The 20,929-nt window shown below is 47.6% G+C and overlaps 1 protein-coding gene across 6 annotated transcripts in view; it reads left to right on the top strand.

Moving 5' to 3' along the window:
• Window positions 1-20,929, top strand: part of DAB1 (DAB adaptor protein 1) — a 784,414-nt gene that overhangs the window by 749,768 nt on the left and 13,717 nt on the right. For 5 of the 6 annotated variants that reach the window (XM_032839738.1, XM_032839737.1, XM_032839734.1 and 2 more), the window contains 3 exons: window positions 8,060-8,122; window positions 10,492-10,600; window positions 18,539-19,087. In XM_032839738.1, the coding sequence (XP_032695629.1) occupies window positions 8,060-8,122; window positions 10,492-10,600; window positions 18,539-19,087 (721 nt within the window). Of the gene's footprint in view, window positions 1-3,107; window positions 3,159-3,249; window positions 3,298-8,059; window positions 8,123-10,491; window positions 10,601-18,538; window positions 19,088-20,929 lie in introns of all 6 variants that reach the window. The other variant, XM_032839739.1, reaches the window with a different exon arrangement.

Here is a 20,929-nt window from a genome sequence, read left to right as displayed (position 1 = left end):
AGGGGTTTCAGGGCTAAAGGCCAGGAAGTACGGGGCAACTTTTTACATGGGTTCTGGTCTATCCTCTCAAGCAGGGGTAGTCTCTAAAGAGGGGCCTCCCAGAGGATTGTTTTTTTTCTTTCTCTTGCTTTTTCCAAGTATCATCTAATAGTAATTTTCTAACATTAAAAAATGTGTGCCTTTGCATTCCAAAAGTATACCAGATGAGACAGGATGAGAAGATACTGGGAACCGCTGCTATTGATTGAGCACCTACTATGTGCCAGGCACCAAACAAGACCTCACACACACACAGCTCAGTTAATCCTCTCAATAAACCTGAGCCAGCGTTAGCTTTATCACCTGCACTTTAAAAGTGAGGAAACAGGCTGACTAGCCTGTTGTCCAGGATCCCTCAGACCGTATGTGGCACAGTCAGGGTTCAGTCCCCGTCTGTGTGACTCTAGAGAGGTGCCTTTGTTCACACACCCAGACCACACTTCGTCCGAGTGTACAGAAATGGCCTCCTCCCACCGCAACTCCGCTCCTCACCAAAGGCCACCCCCTCTGTCACCAGAGAAGTGACAGACTCACACCAATGCTGGTTATCCTCACACATTTTCATTATGTGGTGGGGGTTTTATGAGACTCTACCACAGGCTGTTTTTCAAATTTATTTAATTCATCCATCATGCTCTGAAGCCATTTGCTTTTTATATTGGACAGATGTAATGAGATTTTGGACACTAAAAAATGTTTTTATTAAAAGTTATGACCCAGAGCTAGTTGGTAGGGGCTGTGCCATAAATCCCCAGAAGTGTGGGAATTTATAAAGGATAGTAGCAACATAACCCTAACCTTTCAGGCCACACCATAGATTACAGGATCACTTAGGCTAATATGGCCTCCCCCCACCGTCCCCACCACTGGCCAAATAGAATCATCATAATATAATAATTTATGCGGTTAGCTGATGTGGTTACTCTTCCTTTCCTCTGTGCCCCGGTTGACTCCCGGTGAGCAGGACCTGGTGGAAGCAGGCAGTTGAGAACAGACTTGGTTGGGGGAGGCCCAAAGGCCCTGCTGTGGTGGGCATGAGTGCATTGGTTCTGCCGCTCTGCTCTGCAGCTCTGTGACTAGGGCTGACTGTCCTCACACAGTCACCTTTCCTCCAGAGGGGGGCGGAAGTGATGACAGGGGATGGTTTCTCCAGTCCTTCATCGCCAACAGGAAGCTCTCCTCAAAAGCAGGGAATGATTGCCACCATTTCTGTTCACACGTAGTAATTCCATTTTAATGTCAATATCGTCAGGTTCATATTAATGTTGCGCTGCTTGGAAGTCATCCAAAAAATAATCAGCTGGGGCATATTGACCGAAACATGGTGACTAAAAAACATATATAATAGGTATTATGTGCATTACTGATAATATATATTATTAGTGTGGCTTTGATAGTTAACATTTGTTAAGCAGGGTGTCAGACGGTGAGCACAATACACCAGAAGACTGAAAGGGAATCACAGTAGGGAAGTTTCTTACACATCCTAGAGGAGTACAGAGCACACCTCAAGAGGTCATCTGGGAAAGTCAAGGAACGTGGGGAAAGTCCAAGTGGAGAAAGTATGGCAGGACCTGAGCCGTGTGCCTTTATTAGGGCCAACAAGTGAGGTGCTTCAGGGTCCCCAGACTAAGGCCGGATTGGTTAAATCACACGAAAAAGAGCAGGGTTTTGGTAAGCTCCACAGGGGTCTTATCTAAGGGGCACATAGGGGAAGGAGGGGGGGACTGCTGATCACAAGGCCTTTGGGGAAGTCATATTAGGTGTTTATAATTACTTGCGACTCTGCAGGTGGTTTATCTGGGGCCTACTAGTGGGTGGGGCTGGTGTCTATTCAGGGCCCCTGAAGTTAGCGCAGACACATCAATGGATGCCGATCCAGCAATACAGAGTCATTTGGCGAAACCCTCAACAATTACGAACAGTAAAATACAAAACTACAAAATTAGATTCAGTCAACTGCCAGCTACTTTTAAAATACGCATATAGGGGTGCTGGGTGGCTCTGTGGGTTAAAGCTTCTGCCTTCAGCTCAGGTCATGATCTCGGGGTCCTGGGATCGAGTCCTGCATCACCTTCATCTCTGCTCAGCGGGGAACCTGCTTCTCCCTCGTCTCTGCCTGCCTCTCTGCCTACTTGTGATCTCTGTCAAATAAATAAATAAAATCTTCTTTAAAAAAATACAACATACATACACACACATATGTATATATATACATATATACATACATGTATATATGTATATATTTGTATATATTTGTCAGGCATGGCGAGAGAGGGAACACAAGCAGGAGGAGTGGGAGAGGGAGAAATAGGCTTCCTGCTGAGCAGGGAGCCCAGTGCGGGGCTAGGTCCCAGGACCCTGGGGCCGTGACCCGAGCCGAAGGCAGCCGCTTAATGAGTGAGCCCCCCAGGCATCCCTCTTTCATATATTTTTGAGCACTGCTAGGTGCCAGATCCTCTGCAAGTGGCCAGGATTTGGGAATAAAGACAGCATAGCCCTGCTTCCAGAAGCACAACGGAGCTGGCACAGGTGACGTGCTAGTACTCTGATGATTTCCAGCTCAGAGGATCAAGGGGAACTTCATGGAAGAGGTGGCCATGCACCCGGGTTTGAGAGATTTGGTGCTTCACATTTGCAGAGATGAGAAGAGCGTTTGCAGGAGGGGGACAGCATGCTAAGTGCCCTCACAAAGCAGCTGCTCACAGACTGCTCCAAAGAGGGAAGAGTTTGGCCAAAACACACGATACTATTTTTCTGCTTTTAAAGCAAAAGTCTTGAGTGTCCATAAACACCATGCTCTTATCTGTTGCCACCATCGAGGCGGGCTGGGTAATGTCTGGAATTGCGGGAAGATAGACTTGAAACCTACAAACTTACCACTATGGATTTCCTCCGATCAGGCCCGTGTTTTATCATCTGCTTCTGCTGGGAACACGTGGGCCACAGCTCCTGCCCAGGGAGACCATGGGAGTGGAAAGCATAGATTCCATCATCATTAAACCCATAAATCCATGCCATTGTGTGTCCTACTCTTCATCCTCATTCATCATCCCTTACACTTTCAGAACGGTCACCTGTTTGAGGATTTTGAAGAACGGTTTGCTGCCGCCACCCCGGTAAGAACGAGAGGGCCCTTTCTGGTTAACTCTTCCTGGTCATTATCCCATTGTTCATTTCACGCTCATGAGTCATGCCTTGTGGTTACAGAACAGAAACCTGCCGATGGACTTTGAGGAGATTTTGGAGGCAATGAAGGTAAGGCCTCCAGGCTCTTGGTGAATGAGGATCGCTATGGTCATTCTCATGCATTCCATGTTCTCCGCATCCAGCCTGCACGAATGGCAGGTGCCAGCTCTCTTCTCGTGGGCATCTAGTCTAATGTTCATGGGCGGATTATTGGTGAGCCCCGTGGTGAGGTCAGAGAGGATGTGTGTGTGAGTACACATGTGTTTGTGTTGCGATTGTATATTGGAGAGGAACTGACCTCGTGACATTCAACAAATATTTTTTCAAGTTCCCAACATGTCCCAGGCATTCTGATAGCTGCTAGACGTTCGGTAGAGCAGGAGGACACAGGCACTGTCCTCAAGGGGCTTATAGTGTCCACATGCAGCAGTGCACAGCATGGAAAAGATGAGGTAGGTTAGTCTACCGTAGTGTAATATGATAGTACCCCGGGGTTTCGGGCACATAAGCAGAAGGTGCTGGGTGCTCATAAGTGAAGAAAAACCAAGCAAGGTGGTCATGTGGTTGGTATACCCCGGACCAGATGTACTGGTTGGCAGCCAGTGTTTATTCAGATCGGTCGATACACAGACCAGTGAATAGTATCACCTCCGACGGGAGGGTGTTGGGTCTAGGACAGGGTCCTCGACCTTAGCTGCAAATCAGCATCACCAGAAGAGCTTTTAAAGTCGCAGGTACTAGGCTATACTTTTGAACCGACTCATTCAGAGTCTCTAGGAGTGGAAAGCAAACATCAGTCTTTTCCCATAGGTACATCCAAGGTTGAGAACTGCTGATCTGAGTATCCTATAAGCTGTTCTGGACAGTGCCATGGGGTGCAAACTGAGTTAGGGAACACTTAGAGAAAGAAAGAAAAAAAAAAGTCCTCTAATTTCTGTCCTGAAGGATGGGTAGGAAAGGCAACTGGGGAAGGAATAAATGTTCTCGGTAGGAGGAGGAACATGTGCAAAGGCCCTGAAATGGCCCCTCTTGTTGTAACACTGTCTGTCTTCTCCATTACGCTGCCTTGATCCTGTTGACGAGTCTGACTTTCCATCAAGCAGCCAGCCCATGAGAGTAGGAACAGGAGCAGGCTCTTGTCCCCTGTTCTTGGTACAACAGCTGATGCATGCTAGGGTTCCCATACTTTACCTACACGAAGGAGCTCCTGATGCCAAAACGTAAGGAGTGGGCCTGTGACAGGCCCAAGGACATCTCTGTCTTCATCTGTGGCACTTTTAGGATTTCTCTGCCGGAGGGGGCCTCAGAGTCCACCTGCAGCCATTTAGTTGAAAGAAGGACCAGGGTACTAATCTCAAAACAGCAGTGGCACATATTATTCGAAAACTATCACTTGTTCATGTCAAAAAGTGGCTGTGAAGGGGCTGGCCCAAGGGAGAGATTGAGGGCTTTCTTCCTCAACAGCCAAGCTATCCTTCTCCCCTTCACTGGATGGGGCAGCTTCCAGTATCCCTCTGCTTACCCTGGGAGATGCCCAGGGCCTAAAGCAGGCAGAATCTGCCATCAGCAGCCTCATCACTACCTGCAGACATCTGAAGAGCTGGTAATGGAAAGGCCAATATGTACCTTGAACCTACCTTCCAGCTGAGTTCTTCAGATGGATGTCCATCACGGCAGACCCTTTAGGAAACCTAGCTTCTGGTTAGAGAATATGGTGGCCACACACCCACCATCTAGGAAGGCTAACTAGGGCTTGTGAAGGGATAGATAAATGAGGTGTTGTTTGGCCTTTGGGTCAAGCCCAGCTTCTTCTGGCCCACCAGCCATCGGAAAGTCGTGTCACCTCTTGGTCTCTGCTCACCATGCGAAGGAAATCTCGAAAGACAGCTATGCCACCAGTGAGCTCAATGAGCATCAGACATGATGATAATGTATTGGAAAATGTATTACAAACTATAAAAATGTTTTACAAATGTGAATGGTTACTTTTAATTCTCTTGAGGCCATTAAAGTGATTAATTACAACAGTATTATCAGATGGAACATAGTTCGTTGGGTTACAAATGAAAGCACTAGGGCTAACATGGTGGGGGGAGTGGTGTGAAAATAGATATTATTCCAGATTCTCAAACATAAATGCTTATTAGAATTATTTTTAATTTTATGGCCTAAGAATCCCCCTTTTCTATAAAATTTAATTAACTCTAGTTTCTATATAAACAGCAAATCCAATGGAATGAAATAACAATCTATGTTTTCTGCCTCTGCATGTTTTTCTCGTTTAATCCTTGACTGAAAATCATCTGGCAAGAGGAAAGTCTATATCTCAAAAATGAAGGTTATTTTAAAAGTTGTGCTTAAGGAGAAAATTAGCCAATAAATTATATTTATGATGTTAGTAAAAGTGTGACACAATTTCAATACATTTGAAATGTAAATTGTGTGACTTAATTATTAACTTCATCTTATTATTTTCCTACCTCTGAAAATAGTTGTAGGCCATTTTAAAAGCATTGAGTCCCAATTGCAAGGAAGCCTAGAAGCTTCACGCTAATTGATTAAATAGAAGTATTCCTTAATAATAATCAGGAAGAGAGAGCATAAGGATTGCCATCGTTTCACCAAATAACATAAAATGTTGTAAACATGGTCAAGACTCTTTCCCTAAGACAAGAGAGTATCTAGAGTCTAGCCAAGTCTGGTCCCACTGGGACCTCACTTACCCTGTCCACTTTGCTGGCCTCCTCCTGCTCCCTCCCACCTTCATACTTGTTACAAATTGCTCTTCTGTGCTCCTGCTCAACTCTTCAAGCCTCTCTCCTTTCTGCTATTTCCTGGCTTGCACCAGACTGGATTGTCCTTCCTCTTCTTGTTGGCCCGGCTAACTCCTCTTCATCTTCAGAATTCAGATCAGGTCTGTTCTCCTTCAGCAAACTCTCCTTAAGGGGCGCCTGGGTGGCTTAGTGGGTTAAGCCTCTGCCTTTCGCTTGGGTCATGATCCCAGGGTCCTGGAATCGAGCCCCACATTGGGCTCCCTGCTCACCGGGGAGCCTGCTTCTCCCTCTCCCTCTGCTCCTGCTCTCTCTCTCTCCCCTACTCTCTCTTTCTCTCTAATAAATGAGTAACACCTTTAAAAAATAAATAAATAAAACCCTCCTTAAGTTTCTTTGCCAAAAGCTGGCAGACTCCTTTCCCTGTCCTCCCACAGAGACCTCTGTCGCCATCCCCGCCACGTTGCCTTGAAACTGCCAACTTCTGTGGATCATCCCACCAGCCTACAAGCTCCCGGCAGGCTGGGGCTTGGCCTGTCTCAGTATTCTGTTCACCTGGAACACCTCCCAGGTGTTCTGTGTGTATGGAAAAAGCATTGTGTAGTTGGGGAGGAAATTAATACGTGTGTAGGGCCCTCCTGTGTGCCCAGCACCGCGTTACTCAGTCTGAAAGCTGAGGGGGAAGAATTTAAAGTTCATTAACCAAGCTAAACTTCTTTCAGCAAAAAGAGCCTTTTGTGCCTTTTTAACCAGGCGTAGACAAACTTCAAAAGAAGTACTGTTATGAATATTGTCAATAAATCCGAAGGCGGTATTATCTTCTTTACTGTCTAGGTGAGGGAACTGTAGTCCCAGGGAGTTGCAGAGGTTGGGGTTGAATCTATCAAGAGGTGTGGGACCTTCTCCAGCGCCCGTAACTCGCTCACTCATCAGAAGGAGAGCATAATCCTTTTTTGGCACTAAGTGTAGCGATCTAGCCATGCCTGGTTACTGTAGAATTCAGGGGCAGGGGTCCCTGGAGGGCAGGCAGGCAGACTTTTTCAGTCCTTTAAATTGATTAATATTTTTAGGGTCCCCCAATCACAAGCTGTCACTTAAAATCCAGAGGTGAGACCAAAGAGTTTTCTCCCCAGTGGGCAGATTTCATACAAAGCATATGATCATATATTTAAGGCAGGCCATTTGGTTCCTAGCCATAGACTCCCTGCGGTCTCTGAAGCTCGAAGTGTATGCAGATTAATTTCTAAGTATATCTTAAAGGCTTTCTTCTGCTGCTCTGGCTGGCCTTCCTCAGACAGTCCTGTATGATGGATGGGATAGAGAGGATACTGTGTCTGCAGTGGTGAAATTCCTAGCAGTGATTAATAGTGTATATACTGGGCTGGTTTTGATGCCTTTCTTGGTATCAAATGATATGTTTTCTTTTCCTCCAATGACATTTTTTATCCTGAAGACTGACTCTTTCAGAGACTGTCATTTGACTACATTGCTCCATAGGTGGAACATTCCAGTCCTGGCCTGGGTGACTTTGAGGTCACTTCTGTGAGACTCAGTTGGTTCATCTGTAAAAATGGGGATGATGATCCTTTTCTCACAGGTTCATGGTCTTGGGAGCATTTGCTGTGAGAAGTGGCTACAAAGTGTCACGTCTCACTGTATCTGGCACGTGGAAGGCACTTTGTACATGTGTGTGCATGCAGAGAAGGAAAGCAGTGAGGGAATCGCCCTCTTGGCTTTATCTCCTGGAGAAGAGAGAGTACACTGCCCTTGATGGCGAGTCAGCACGAAGCAGGGTGATGGGTTATGGGTGGTGGATAAGCCCAGATTTCCTTAACTAAGCCCAGATATGCTGCCAGACACACCGAAGCAAGAACTGATTCTGGCTGCCTCCCAGGTGTTGTCTTTAGTATCAGGAGGTAATGGCAATGACCAGCTGGGCTTATTTTGTATATAGTCATGATGACAAAAGAACAAGGATCCTCATGTCATACGGTTTTAAAGCAGTACCCAGCAGCCTCGACTTCTCTTGTGGTGACATCACTCTCTTTTTGTCTTTTCAGGCTGTGACCCAATTAGAACTTTTTGGGGACATGTCCACCCCTCCTGATATAACCTCTCCCCCCGTAAGTATGCACTGCAGCTCAGCCCTCCGTCCTGCCCCTTTCCTTCTCCAGCAGCATGGTGGCAAGAACGTGGGCTTTGGGCCAAAGAGGGCTGCTGGTGGGTTTCACCTCGGCCTCTTGCAAGCGGCGTGATTTGGGCAAATTAACCCGCTATCCTAAACCTCGGTTTCCTCTGCTGCTTTTTAAAGGAATTATGATACCTGCTTCTGTTTCGAGAAGTAAGTGAAACCATGTATCAGCAGTTAGAGGACCCCACTGGGTACTTGCTTTTCTGCTGGGCAGGGCAGAAAGACCTAAACGGGGTGAGGTCCTTGCTTGCAAGGACCACATGGTCCGGTTGGGAATATGGGCAAGAAATTCAACAAGACCACAGGCGTGGTGGGCCATTTGTCGGTCCCCACCCAGAGCCCACCCAGCCAGGTGTTCGTCCCAGGAAAGGAAGCATCTTCTCCCCCAGTATCTTCTGCCTTGTCCTGCCTCCTGCCTTCCTTCCGTCCTCTCTCCCTCTTCGTTTTATCTCTTCCTTCCTCCCCTGCCTCCTGGCCACCCAGCTGAGCTGAGCTTCTCCTGAAGCTTTGGATTCCCAGGTGGAGTTGCAGCTGGGGTATCTATCCCATTGCTTGTCATTGTAAGTCACTGCTTGCAGAGGGACAGAGATTGCGGGGAACGCTAGCTGAAAAATGAAAAGAAGAAAAAAGAATGAAACCCGAAGCAAAATTGAATCCCAGTGCTTTGAGAACTGGTTGCATTCAAAGGCCACAGAAAAGAACAGAATGGAGATGGTCCCTCCAGGTCCTCCCCTGCCCATTCCCCGGAGTTGGGGGACGCATAGAGAGCAGGGTGCTGCACTTGTACCTGCAGAAGGTGCTGGGAAGGGGGCGCGCCTCTGGGCTTTGCGAGGTCCTGCAGACCTAGGGATCCTGCTCGGGTTCATTGGCGAGATGCGCCTCCCAGAGGAAAGGCTGTAACCTCAACCCTGGGAACAGATGGCACGAGACTTTACTGCCCACAGCTGCCACCAGGGGCTCTAGACACAGCTGCCCTGCTCCTGACACCTGATGTCCTGAGCAGATCTGACTGTGCAGAAAGCAGCTCCTGTCTCCGGAGAAGCTGGGGTGGCTCTAACCAGTCTCTTTCTCTCCTCTGTCCCGGGGGTCACAGCTGCATCTTGGACACTGAGAAACTCCAGCTGTGGAGCTCGAAAGGCCTGAAGAGACCTTCTGACCCATCCCCTTTATTTTACAGATGAGCAAACTGAGGCCCAGAGGGGGCATGGGGCTCCCCCAGGGTCACATGGGGAAAACAGATCCGCGTCGATTGTGTTTAAAAGTGCTTAATGCAGCAGCGCACAGCTGTGTTTCTGGCCCTGAACCCAAGGGCAGTCCAAATGGGTATTTAATAAACCCCAGAACAATGCCATTCCTCCCGCATGCTGCTGGTCTAAAAATGGCCTTGTCTAATTGCCATGGTTTCGGGATTAATTGCTTGCCCCAGTCTATTCCAAGGGGAAAAGAAAAATAAGGGTATTATGGCATCAAATAGACATACTTTGTAGGCAAAAGCCTGTTGTGAATGGGTGTGGGCCTTTACAAACCCAAGTACTGATGCTCAGGGTTGAGCATCAAGGATACCCCTCAGTATCCCTCCCGTCTTCCGGATTTATTTCAGTACCCCTCACCTGACCCACCAGTTCCTTCAACAGACCTCTCTCAGATCCCAGCATGGGCTGGACATGTCGCATTCCCTGATCCTCAGGCTTCGTGTTTTTTTATCATCTACTTGAAAATATTTCTTTTTCTTTGCACGTAAAGATTCAGGCAGAATTCTGGGAGGCACCAGGAGGCAAGGGTCTCTGCTCTAGTCGCTAAGCTTTGTTGGTGCACTTAGTCAGGCTCTTTATTTACCACATCTTACGTGACAAGCCCTGAGCTAGGCTCGCAGTAGGCCCTGCACGGGTGCGTGTGAGTTTCAGCTGACCACCTCTAAAGGCTGAAAACCACATATCATGGCATAATTTGATGGCTGGAATAACACCCCCAAGGGGCAGGGGCTCAAACCAAAGAGTCTTGATACTGGTCCCTGTTTGCTGAGCACCTGCTAACGTGCCTCAGCCTGGTACTAAGTGATATAAATGCATGATCTCCCTTCATGATCACAGCTGCTCTAAAGGTAGGTATCATGTCTCCTGTTCTATGGTCAGTGTCTACAGCCAGCTCGTGGGCTTCCCACCACATCTGTGGCTTGGACTGTGGCTGGCTTTGGCAGCACGCCTCCCTTACTTCGTGCACCTGCTGCCTCCCATCCTGAATGAGTGCTGAGCCAGGTCTCCCAGCAGCCTCACACTCCCTCTGCCTCTTTCTGTCTGACAGACTCCTGCAACTCCAGGTGATGCCTTTATCCCGTCTTCATCTCAGACACTCCCGGCGAGTGCAGACATGTTTAGTTCTGTACCTTTCGGCACTGCTGCTGTACCCTCAGGTAAGCTGTCCTCCACCTGCTTCCCTTCCTTCGGCCTCTGCCCGCCAGGGGAGAGAAAGGGTTGACTTGAACCAGCTGTCCAATTACGCCAGACACCTGTGGAGCCACCAGCCTCTCCTCGTGACTCTTCAGATGACATGGAGAAGCCACCACTGGGAGGTGGGGGAGTGTTTACAAATCTGTGGGACGCTGTAGGCTGGGATTTGGGCGTGTCTTTCACCTGGAAAGGTCAAGATTCTAGGGCACTCAGTTCACAGCTTCAGGGAGCCCAGGCCATACCTGACCATGCCATGTTCAACGCAAGTTCATTTCCTCCTGTCCATCTCAGCCAGAGGAAGGGAGGATGGCAAGTGGGGGACAGGAGCCCTCCACAGACCTCTGGAGATCTGATTGATAGGACGTGTCTGCCTCCTTTGGTAGAGACTCAAGAATGGGGAGGTTCTCTAAGATGCTAAGGGGAGAGAGCAGATTGCTAAGAGTGAATTAGGAAGGTAATGGGGCTCTTAGTGATTTTGAAGGTTTTTGTTCTGTTTTCCAAGCATCTGTTAAATATATATTTTTTATAAAGTATATAAATATATACTTTTACAGCATATATATATATATAAATATATACTTTTACAGCAGGGTAAATACATATAACTTATTTCCATGGCATCAAGCACTCCACATAGCCGGGCTACTCTGCTTGGGATGTGGCCACAGGTGGTATTCTGCTCTTTACATACATGAGAGCCTTAAAGACTGTTCTCTTTCTTTAGCTACATATTTGAAAATCTGTGGCTTCATCTTTCTATCTTATTCTTATATACAGCCAGGGGAGCCTGAATATTTTCTTTTTTCAATTTTATGTATGTATTTATTTGAGGGAGAGAGAGTGTGCACATGCAAGCAGGGGGAGGGGGGCAGAGGGAGAGGGAAAGAATCATCAAGCAGACTGTCTGCTGAGCGTGGTATCCGACGACGTGGGGCTCAGTCTCACAACACCCGAGATCAGGACCTGAGCTGAAATTAGGAGTCCCCAACGCTTAACCGATTGAGTCACCCAGGTGACCCAAGCCTGAATATTTTCAATTACACATCTTCTGGCATTTTTTTTTATAAAAAATTAATTTTCATTACATAATGTTAGAAGCAAATTCTTGCCACCAAATATGAACCCTGCTGTTATTTGAAGTGAAGTAAAAATTCGTACTCTGTTCTGAAGTAGTTAAAATTATTCCCCACGAGCCCAGAGATCACTAAGAATTTTCAGAAGCAACAGAGATCGGTAGCCATTGACTCTAACACTTTAGAATCTGCAAGAAACCCAGACATTTCATTGCTAAGCTTCCCAGCCAGATCTGTTTTACCCATCCCTAAAATGGGACAGTGGTGATGACTAGTCTTCCTTACCTAAGATGGATATTAAAATTTCCTTGAGAATAGTGTGATAGAATACGGTCTTTTAAAGAAAAATATCAGGGGGTCCTGGGTGGCTCGGTCATTAAACGTCTGCCTTCAGCTCAGGTCATGATCCCAGGGTCCTGGGATCAGCCCGCGTCAAAAATAAAATAAATAAAGAAGAATAACAGTTTTCTTTCAGAAATGTATCACCTTCCTGCCTTGAGACTACCCATGCTTTGCCCTAATTATCTGACCCGTGAAGATGTCCTGGGCCAGGTCATGGGAACTCGAGACCCCAAACTTAGCAGCTTGCTGATGTGTTCCTTGCATAAATATTCACTGAGTGCCCACACGAGTCGGGCCCTGTTCTAGGTCCATGAATACAACAGACATGGGTCCTGTCCTCAGAGAGCTTCCCTTCTACTGGGGAGACAGGCAACAACATAAAAATAACGAATTTCTGTAATATGTCTGCAAACGGTAAGTGGTGTGGCCAGAAGAAAATGCAGAGTGGAGTGCGGGGGCCTCAGCACAGGTGGAGGACAAGTGTAAATGGAGATTGTGGTCACGAGGGACACGTGCCAAGGTGAGCTGTGAGCAGATGAGAAGGGGTGAGGCAGGAAGCCAGGAAGGTGTCCAGGTGAAGCGTACTCTAGGCAAAGAGTCTCCATCTCCTTCTCTGTCAATGCGGGTGACACAGTCACGTGGCTCCCGGCCCTAACGTGAGTAAAAGCACCCAAGGACCTGCCCATGCCACTCACACCACCGCTCTGGGCCTTCTCCTGAGCCTGGGTCACATCAAGACTTGAAGACCTGGGTTCAGTCTTGCTAGTTGACCAGCTGTGTTGCAAACTACAGACAAAAGCCACTTCATGTCCAGATTCAGTTTCTTCAGCTGCTAAAGAAAAAAATCGGTAGATTACCAGTAGGTTACCTCCACAACCTCTGTGTTTAGAATGGAAGTGTAAAATTAATTTCAGTGAACACATTTTTGCTTCGCCAGGTGCCTGCTTCTGCATCAGTTAGGCTGAGGAACAAAAGTGGACTTCAGGGAGTGGTCAGCCAGCAGCCTTTTTTTTCCTCCTTGAACAGGCTCTAAAAATCTCTGCAGACACTAAAGCGCCATCTACCTGTTCCCAGTTGTCCAGCCAGGGGTGGAGAGCCAGGGACACGAACAGCGGTACCGATGGACCCCTGGGAGATTTTGCATCCAGTGCACTGGGTTTGAATCTGAGCTTGTCTGTGGACATTTTAAACTCCTGAGCAAATTACTTAACCTGCCAGAGCCAGAGTTTTTGAATCTTTTTTTTTTTAAGATTTTATTTATTTACTTGACAGAGATCACAAGGAGGCAGAGAGGCAGGCAGAGAGAGCCTGCTCCCTGCTGAGCAGAGAGCCCCATGCGGGGCTCGATCCCAGGACCTTGAGATCATGACCTGAGCCGAAGGCAGAGGCTTAACCCACTGAGCCACCCAGGCACCCCCAGAGTTTCTGAATCTTTATAAACGAATCGAAAATAATACTTCCTTTGCAATAATATCATGAGAATTGAATGGGAAAACAAAGTGAAGCACCTTGAAATCTGCTGGCACCCCGTAGAGGCTTCCATCAGCAAAGGCGGCTCTTGTTGTTACTGTTGTTACTATTGTTACTGTTACTGTTACTGTTACTGTTACTGTTGTTACTGTTACTATCGTCATGACTCTTGTTTTTAAAGTAGAAGAAAATGTCTTGTCTGACCTATATTTTTTTCCTTTAACCTTTCTGGAATATTTAGAAAGACACCCGTGTAATGAAGTTTAGATCTTTGGCCTCTTAACTGCGCATGGCTGAGCCGGCCTGGGGGCTTAGAGAATGTACTAGGATTAAATACAGACGCTGCCACTAGCCAACTGTGTCACGCTCTGCTGAATCTCTTCTGAGCCTCAGGGAGCTTATCTGTAAAATGGGGATGGTCATTCCACCGCATAGAGCTGGTCGGATGACTGCATGAGTTAATACACATAGTGGAACATTTAAAACAGTGCCTGGCGGTGTTTCTGTAAGTAAGCAGTCAACAGATGTTTGCTAGCTTGTCCATTAGGAGCTCTGGCTCTCCTCACTCCCCCCACTGTGTCCTGTGGTCGCTGCCTCAAGCCATCCTCTCCGCCCGCTGCAGTATCTCAGACACAGAGTAAAGAAATACCGATACCAACTACACAGAGGCTCGTTGTGAGGATCCGTGTAAGCTCCACGAGGGCAAGGAATTTTTTTCTTTAATGTTTTGTTCTTTACTGCATCTGCAGAGACTGAAACAGTGCTTCACACCCAGTAGGGCTCTTTTCAAATGAATGGATGGATGGATGGATGGGATCACGTAAATAAGCATTACCATACAAATTCTGCATTTATGTGTTGGGGGAGTCCCTTAAATGTCAGTGTTTTTCTCACATTTTAGTTTACTTTTTAAAATTCAGATAATAAGGTATCCCCAGCTGCAAGCATCTGGTTATAAACTGCAATTTCCAAGCCTCCTTCGAGATCTAACTGCGAGGCAGTAATGCAGGTGTTCCTTTTCACTTCGCAGCAAGGAGATTTATGATTGATCTGAACTCTGTCGCATAAACAGATGCTCCATGGCACCTCCTCCCTCCACTGTCGAACATTAATGAGTCAGTGTTATCAAGCTGCTAAGTGGCTTCTGTGGCAGCCACCAAGTGGCTTGTCTTGTCCAGTTCCGCCGCAGGCGGCTACCGAGGGGTCCCATCAGGCATGTCCAATGCCACATGGCTGGAGAACCTGAGCTCACAGGTCTGGGGAGGGCCCAGGCTGCAGAGGAACCCCCACCCCCAAGGAAAAAGCGAGTGAGACCTGCAAGGTCCCAAACATGATACCCAATTACCCTGTGCTGTTTTTTTTTTTTTTCTTTTGGATATTGTACTTGGGACTGAAGCAGATGGCATGAAGCCAGGGAGACATGTTAATAGCTCTCTCCAGAAAAGTGTGCACAGCCCATCTGTTGGTTCCTTGTGGGGTGAAAAAAAAAGACAGTAGGAACGAAAAACCTGCCACCAACAGTAGAATCATCAGAGATCACAGCACTTACCAATCTTGGAGTTTAATTGTTCACTTGGCCAAGTGCAGGGAAGGCATTGATTCTGCTTTGACTCATTCACCTTTACAGAGAGACTTCCTCCAGGCTCAGGCGTTTATGGAGCAGCTGAGTAGCGTCCCAGACGGCGCTAGACACAGAGGACAGGGAACGAGAAAATAAAGCATTCCTACTAGCAGGTGGTTGCTTGTCTAATAGGGAAGACGGAATAACGGGACAGTTACAACTCAGTGTGACACGTGCCATCAGAGAGATGAACACTGGGGTCTGCAGAAGCCCAGAGAAGGAGAACCAATGGAGTCCAGAGGGCAGGGAAGGCGCCCGGCAGAAGTGACGCTGAGCTGATTTTCAGGGAGCCACGTGAAGTAGGGGTGGCTTTCCAGGCAGAAGCACAAGCAGAGATGGATAGAGTGAGGGGCGGTGTGAGGGGTGTTTGTGTGTACGGCTGCTGCCCTAGGGAAAGGTGCCAGGGAAAATGGCATGGAGAGCTGGGAAGGGGCCTGATCCCTGAAGTCTCCGAAGCCGCGCTTGGGCATCTAGACGTTATACTCCCGACAGTGAAGCACTCTATTTGCATTTTGGAGCAGTCCTGCGATGGCATCGAGGGGGGCGGAGTGGAAGCAGAGTGAAAGATAGCCTGGCTGGAGGCTGAGACCTTCCATCCCGCCACCAAAACGGGCATCAGGATTGAGGTCATTGAAAGATCCGTGTCCATCCCGTCAGACCCAGTGCCCCCCTTTTAGGATAGATATTTATAAAGTTTCCTTTAAACTCCTGAAATGAAATTCATAGATATATAACTTAACCCACAGTTTTTTAGAAGTCGATACGATGCCATCGTTATGCGTCAAGGAGGAAATTTATAAAAGCTCATTTATAATAAAAAGACATCGATTTCAATAAGGAAAATACCCAGGTGCAACCGCACTAGAGGTCCTATGAAGTGGTCAGATGTGTAGACCTGTCTTCAGAGTCCCCGCAGGTGCAGACGGACCCAGGAACGCTGTGTCCGCTCGAACACCATGGGAAGTATTTCTGCCAGGAACCACAACATTCCCAAATGGTAAACAACTCTTGGCCGTGTTCCAAGCAAAAATAAAATACAGTCTGCCCTCAAGGCACACAGTTGTTACAGTCCTGAAAAACTAAGTGCACTCAAACTGTGCAAAGAAACTTTGAATTTCTAGGTAATTCAACGTCCTGCCCATACTCAAATAATCGTAGACAGAACATGGGGGAATTCTTTGTTGTGCACGTTGGTCTCACACATTATAGGATAACCCGCCTCTTAAGTGCGGGTAGTGTCTCCCTCTAGCAAGTTATCCTGACAGCCAAAATACACCCCACTAATGTCCTGATCACCGCCCCCCTCCTCCATTGAGAACCACTGGGCCCCACCAAAGCGAATCAGAAAATGAGAAAAGCAGTTACAGAGTGCTGAGTCTGTTGGTGGGCTCAAGACACTGCCTTATTATGTGGCGTGTGAGGTGAGAGGCAATGCACGCCCCTCTCCCGTCTGAAATGCCAGCCCCAATGCGTCTTCACTACTCCGTGCACTAGGGCTGCGTGGTCGCGGAAGGATACGGTCTGTTCGGGACGGCCGGCATACTGCTGACTTCTTCCGCAGGAAGCCCTGGTGCCCTGTCTCCGCTTCTCTGGAACCCGCTGTCACCTCGCAAGGAAGTGGCGGGACGTGGAATGTTGTCCCCACTCCTTAGCCATCAGTCGAGGGCCAGGGGATCTGAGGCTGAAGCCTGAGTGAGGCAGTCCTCATGAGTGAGGTTTCTCTGGGCTCTCCAGAGTCCCTGACGTCACCCACGACACGATCAGCCCCACAGCGCCTGCCTGCCTGCCTTCCCCCTGGAAGTTGCTAGGATACTCTGCACCCACTTTCCTTCCCTGGCTTCACTGCCGTACACCTGCAAACTCCTTCTGACAGCCATGAAAAGGCTGGTTTTGGGAAGTCAGATCAAGCCAGCTTCTCCCTACTCTTCTCTGCCCGGCCTGGGCATCTGTCTCCTGGGCTCAGCTGCACAGGCGTGTGGCCGAAGCGCCTTCTGAGAAGGGCGGGGGTCACTGGAAGCACCTAGGAGTTTCTCTGGGCCCGCCCACAGTTAGCTGCAACCTGAGGTGGGCGACCAGACCAGATGTACTTATGGTGCAAAGTAGGCCATCGGGGTGGGGCAGTGTCATGCGGAGGGAAGAATGCTAGCTCTGGGGACAGGTGCCCTCAGTTCAGGTCCTGATCCCCCTTCATGCTGGCTTCGTGACCCCAAGCACAGACTGTACCTCTCTGGACACCAGTTTCCTTATCTCTGGAGAGGGGATGGTCATACCTACCCTGCAAGGATTTTGTGAGGATGTGAGACATCTAATACTGAACCTAGAAGTTAGAGGCATGTAGCAAGTGGAAAAAATTGTTTTACTGTTGCTACTGTGAAAAGTGTTACTTGTGCTCTTTTAAAAAATGATTTTATTCTCACCTTAAAGGAATTAGTACCACCAACAATTAACATGGTAACGGATGTGAGTAGACCCCTTGGAGTTGCACAGTACCCAACCTAGGCCACTGTACGAGGGGCTCCTGCATAAGTGGACAGTCACCTAAAATTGGCATAGTAACAATACAGAAATAACATATGATAATACCTGGAGCTACCATTTATTGCTTGGCTGCTATGTACCAAGCAAGGTATTAAGTACCTTCTGGGCTCTCTCTGATTCAAATCCCATTAACTGCTAACATTTACTGAATGCTCATTCTGTGTCAGGTGCAAAACTCCACATTAAATACGTCATCTCCGTTTACCTTTAAACCAAGCCCCTGAGGTAGACGGTATTTTGTGCCCATTTTACAGATAAAGAGGCAGAGCTTGGGAGAGCTTGTGGAGCTCTCCCTAAATTCCAGAGATGTGAATCATCAGTCTGAGTGTTAACCTAGGCCTCAAAAACCCCAGCACTCCTAATTCTTCTTCCTTTGACACACAGCTTCAGTGTTTAAAATGACGATCTTACAACCTGGCTTTCTATCAAAGAGCCTGACTTTTAGAGAGCTCACGCCATCAGTCTGGCAAGAAGGGGAGGCAGGATTCAAACCCATGTGTGCCCAATTCCTAGTCTTCTGCCTTTTCCACTGAGACACACCAGCTCCTGAGTCTCCGTGGGGTCAGAAACCTTTAATGATTGTAGCAATATCATTATTATCTCTCAGATTTATGTCTGGCTTTCTCACTCACCACATTCCAGTTTCTGCCTACAAATCAATGCCTTCGAAAGGTTTCCCCTGACCATTGCTCTAGAAGGAATGCTCCATGAGAGCAGGGACTTTTGTCTTATTCATCCTTGTCCACGGTCTGTAGCACAGAGCCTGACATGTAATAGTGGCTCAGTATCTTTCTGCCGATCCCTTGAATCCATGAATTCTTTCCCAGGTGCCTGACTCTCATTTTTCACCCTTCCAGGTTATGTTGCAATGGGCGCCGTCCTCCCATCCTTCTGGGGCCAGCAGCCCCTCGTCCAACAGCAGATCGCCATGGGTGCTCAGCCACCAGTCGCTCAGGTGATGCCGGGGGCTCAGCCCATCGCATGGGGCCAGCCGGGTCTCTTCCCTGCCACTCAGCAGCCCTGGCCAACTGTGGCCGGGCAGTTTCCGCCAGCCGCCTTCATGCCCACACAAACTGTTATGCCTTTGCCAGCCGCCATGTTCCAAGGTCCCCTCACCCCCCTTGCAACCATCCCAACCACGGGTGACTCCACCAGGTCAAGTCCACAGACCGAGAAGCCCAGACAGAAAATGGGGAAGGAAATGTTTAAGGATTTCCAGATGGCCCAGCCTCCACCCGTGCCCTCCCGCAAACCCGACCAACCCTCCCTCACCTGTACCTCAGAGGCCTTCTCCAGTTACTTCAACAAAGTCGGGGTGGCACAGGATGCGGATGACTGTGATGACTTTGACATCTCCCAGTTGAATTTGACCCCTGTGACTTCTACCACGCCATCAACCAATTCACGTGAGTGCCCTTCTTTGGAGACATACATCCACTGAGAGTGATGCCTTGTTTCTGGAGTCCGAGAACTCATCTCAGTTCACATTCAGGAGGCCTCCTTGTTTATGTTACTACAAATAATACTAATAGCTACAAAGTATACATATCTTCTTCGTATACATTGTTTTTATTACTTTTATACTCGTAATAATGCTTATTACAGGTTTTGTTAGACCTGTTTGGCCAATAATGAAAGTGAGGTTCAAGGATGAGGAAAGCAGTAGATTTAAATACAAATCTGTTATTTTTCTACCAGTCACTCTGCTGCTTATGTTTTTGTTAATTTGCTCATCCATCTGCCCATTCTTTCATTACCCCATCTTTATGAAACACAGATTTTGGTATGGATTATTGAAATGGAAATGAATGGTGAAAATGAATTTCAAAAGTCAGGGGAACAAGGACAAAAAAATTAGAGTAGAAAACGTAGGGGAGAGACAGAGCAGCCGTAAGGTCTCACCCAACTTGTGGAGCTGAAGCCAGATTTTGGCTCAAGGCTTTGGGTAGTCAAAGAGGAAAAATGGCAGAGAAGCAGAAAGCTCTAGACCGCGAACCCTGAGAACAGATTTATCACTTCCTAGTCTTGTGCCTGTGGGCAAGTCACTGCTGTGAGCCTCAATTTCCTCATCTATCTTAGGCTAAGGGATAGTTAAAGGATTCAGTGGTACATGAAACACTGCGTACCTCACTGACTTTAAAACATTGTTTTCACCATTATAATTGCATATTGAGTGATGCTGTGCAGAATTCCTGGACCAGGATCCCAGCCTTGGCTCTTCTACTATAAAGCAGCGTCTTTGGGCAAATTAGTGACTTTTCTTAACCTCAGCTGTGTCATGGGTAAAAGGCCTGCTTTGGCTTGGACTGGCAGTGTGCCTCCTTCTAATTCAGGCATTCGGTGATTCTGTCCTAGCTCACTTCTCCATTGCAAGCATCCAGAAACCGTAACTACACAGCCGATCAGAACCCAGATACACTTGATCTCACATATGCTTGGAGAGATGTCCAATAATTCAGCTCGGGCCTTGACGCTTGATAGGAAAGAGAAAAGTCTCGTGGAACAATGAGTTTGGCATTTTCATTACTGTCACAGGTGATAGGGTTCACTGCTTGGCCAATCGCAAGAATCATCAAAAAATCTAATGTTAACACAATTAGGTAGTGTCATCTCAGCCAGGTTCGGAAGGCAGTTCTGAAAAGGAATGCCTTCTACGTGTATAAACGAGCTACTCCCACTCAGGCCATGTGATCTCCACAGTGGGGGCATCTCTATTAGCTCTAAGTCACGGGGTTTCAGTGAAGAGTAATGAATAAAAAATGAAATGCTGGGAGAATGAGAGCCACGCGTAAATAAGCAAGCATCTTTTGAAAACAAGTGTGTCTCTCTTGCAATGGGCTTGCATGCCAGCTACAAATAAAGGGGAAGTTTCAGTTCCTTGAGGACAGGAAATGGGTCCAAACCATTCACACACTTCTCATGATGCTAGCGTAGCATCTATCTAGTGCCTGGAGACGTTTGGGAGAAGTCACAGAGATCAAAATGAACAGAACAGGGACCCCTCAGCCACTGTCATGTCTCAGAGCATGGTTTTGCAACCTGGGCTTTATTGATATTTGGGGCCAGATCATTCTTTGTTGTGGGGTGTGCACTGTACTTGTAGAATGTTGAGCAAACTACCTGCCCCCTGCCCATGAGATGCCAAAAGCACACATCCTCTCTCCCTTGTCCTGAGAGTCAAAAATGACCCCAGATTTTGCCAGATGCCCCCTAGGATTTCATCTGCCCCAAATTTAGAACCACTCTTA

The sequence above is a fragment of the Lontra canadensis genome, unplaced genomic scaffold (assembly GCF_010015895.1).
Source record: "Lontra canadensis isolate GAN:19392208 unplaced genomic scaffold, GSC_riverotter_1.0 scaffold109, whole genome shotgun sequence".
Classification (NCBI taxonomy): Eukaryota; Metazoa; Chordata; class Mammalia; order Carnivora; family Mustelidae; genus Lontra; species Lontra canadensis.
This window is presented reverse-complemented; position numbering and strand designations above follow the sequence as displayed.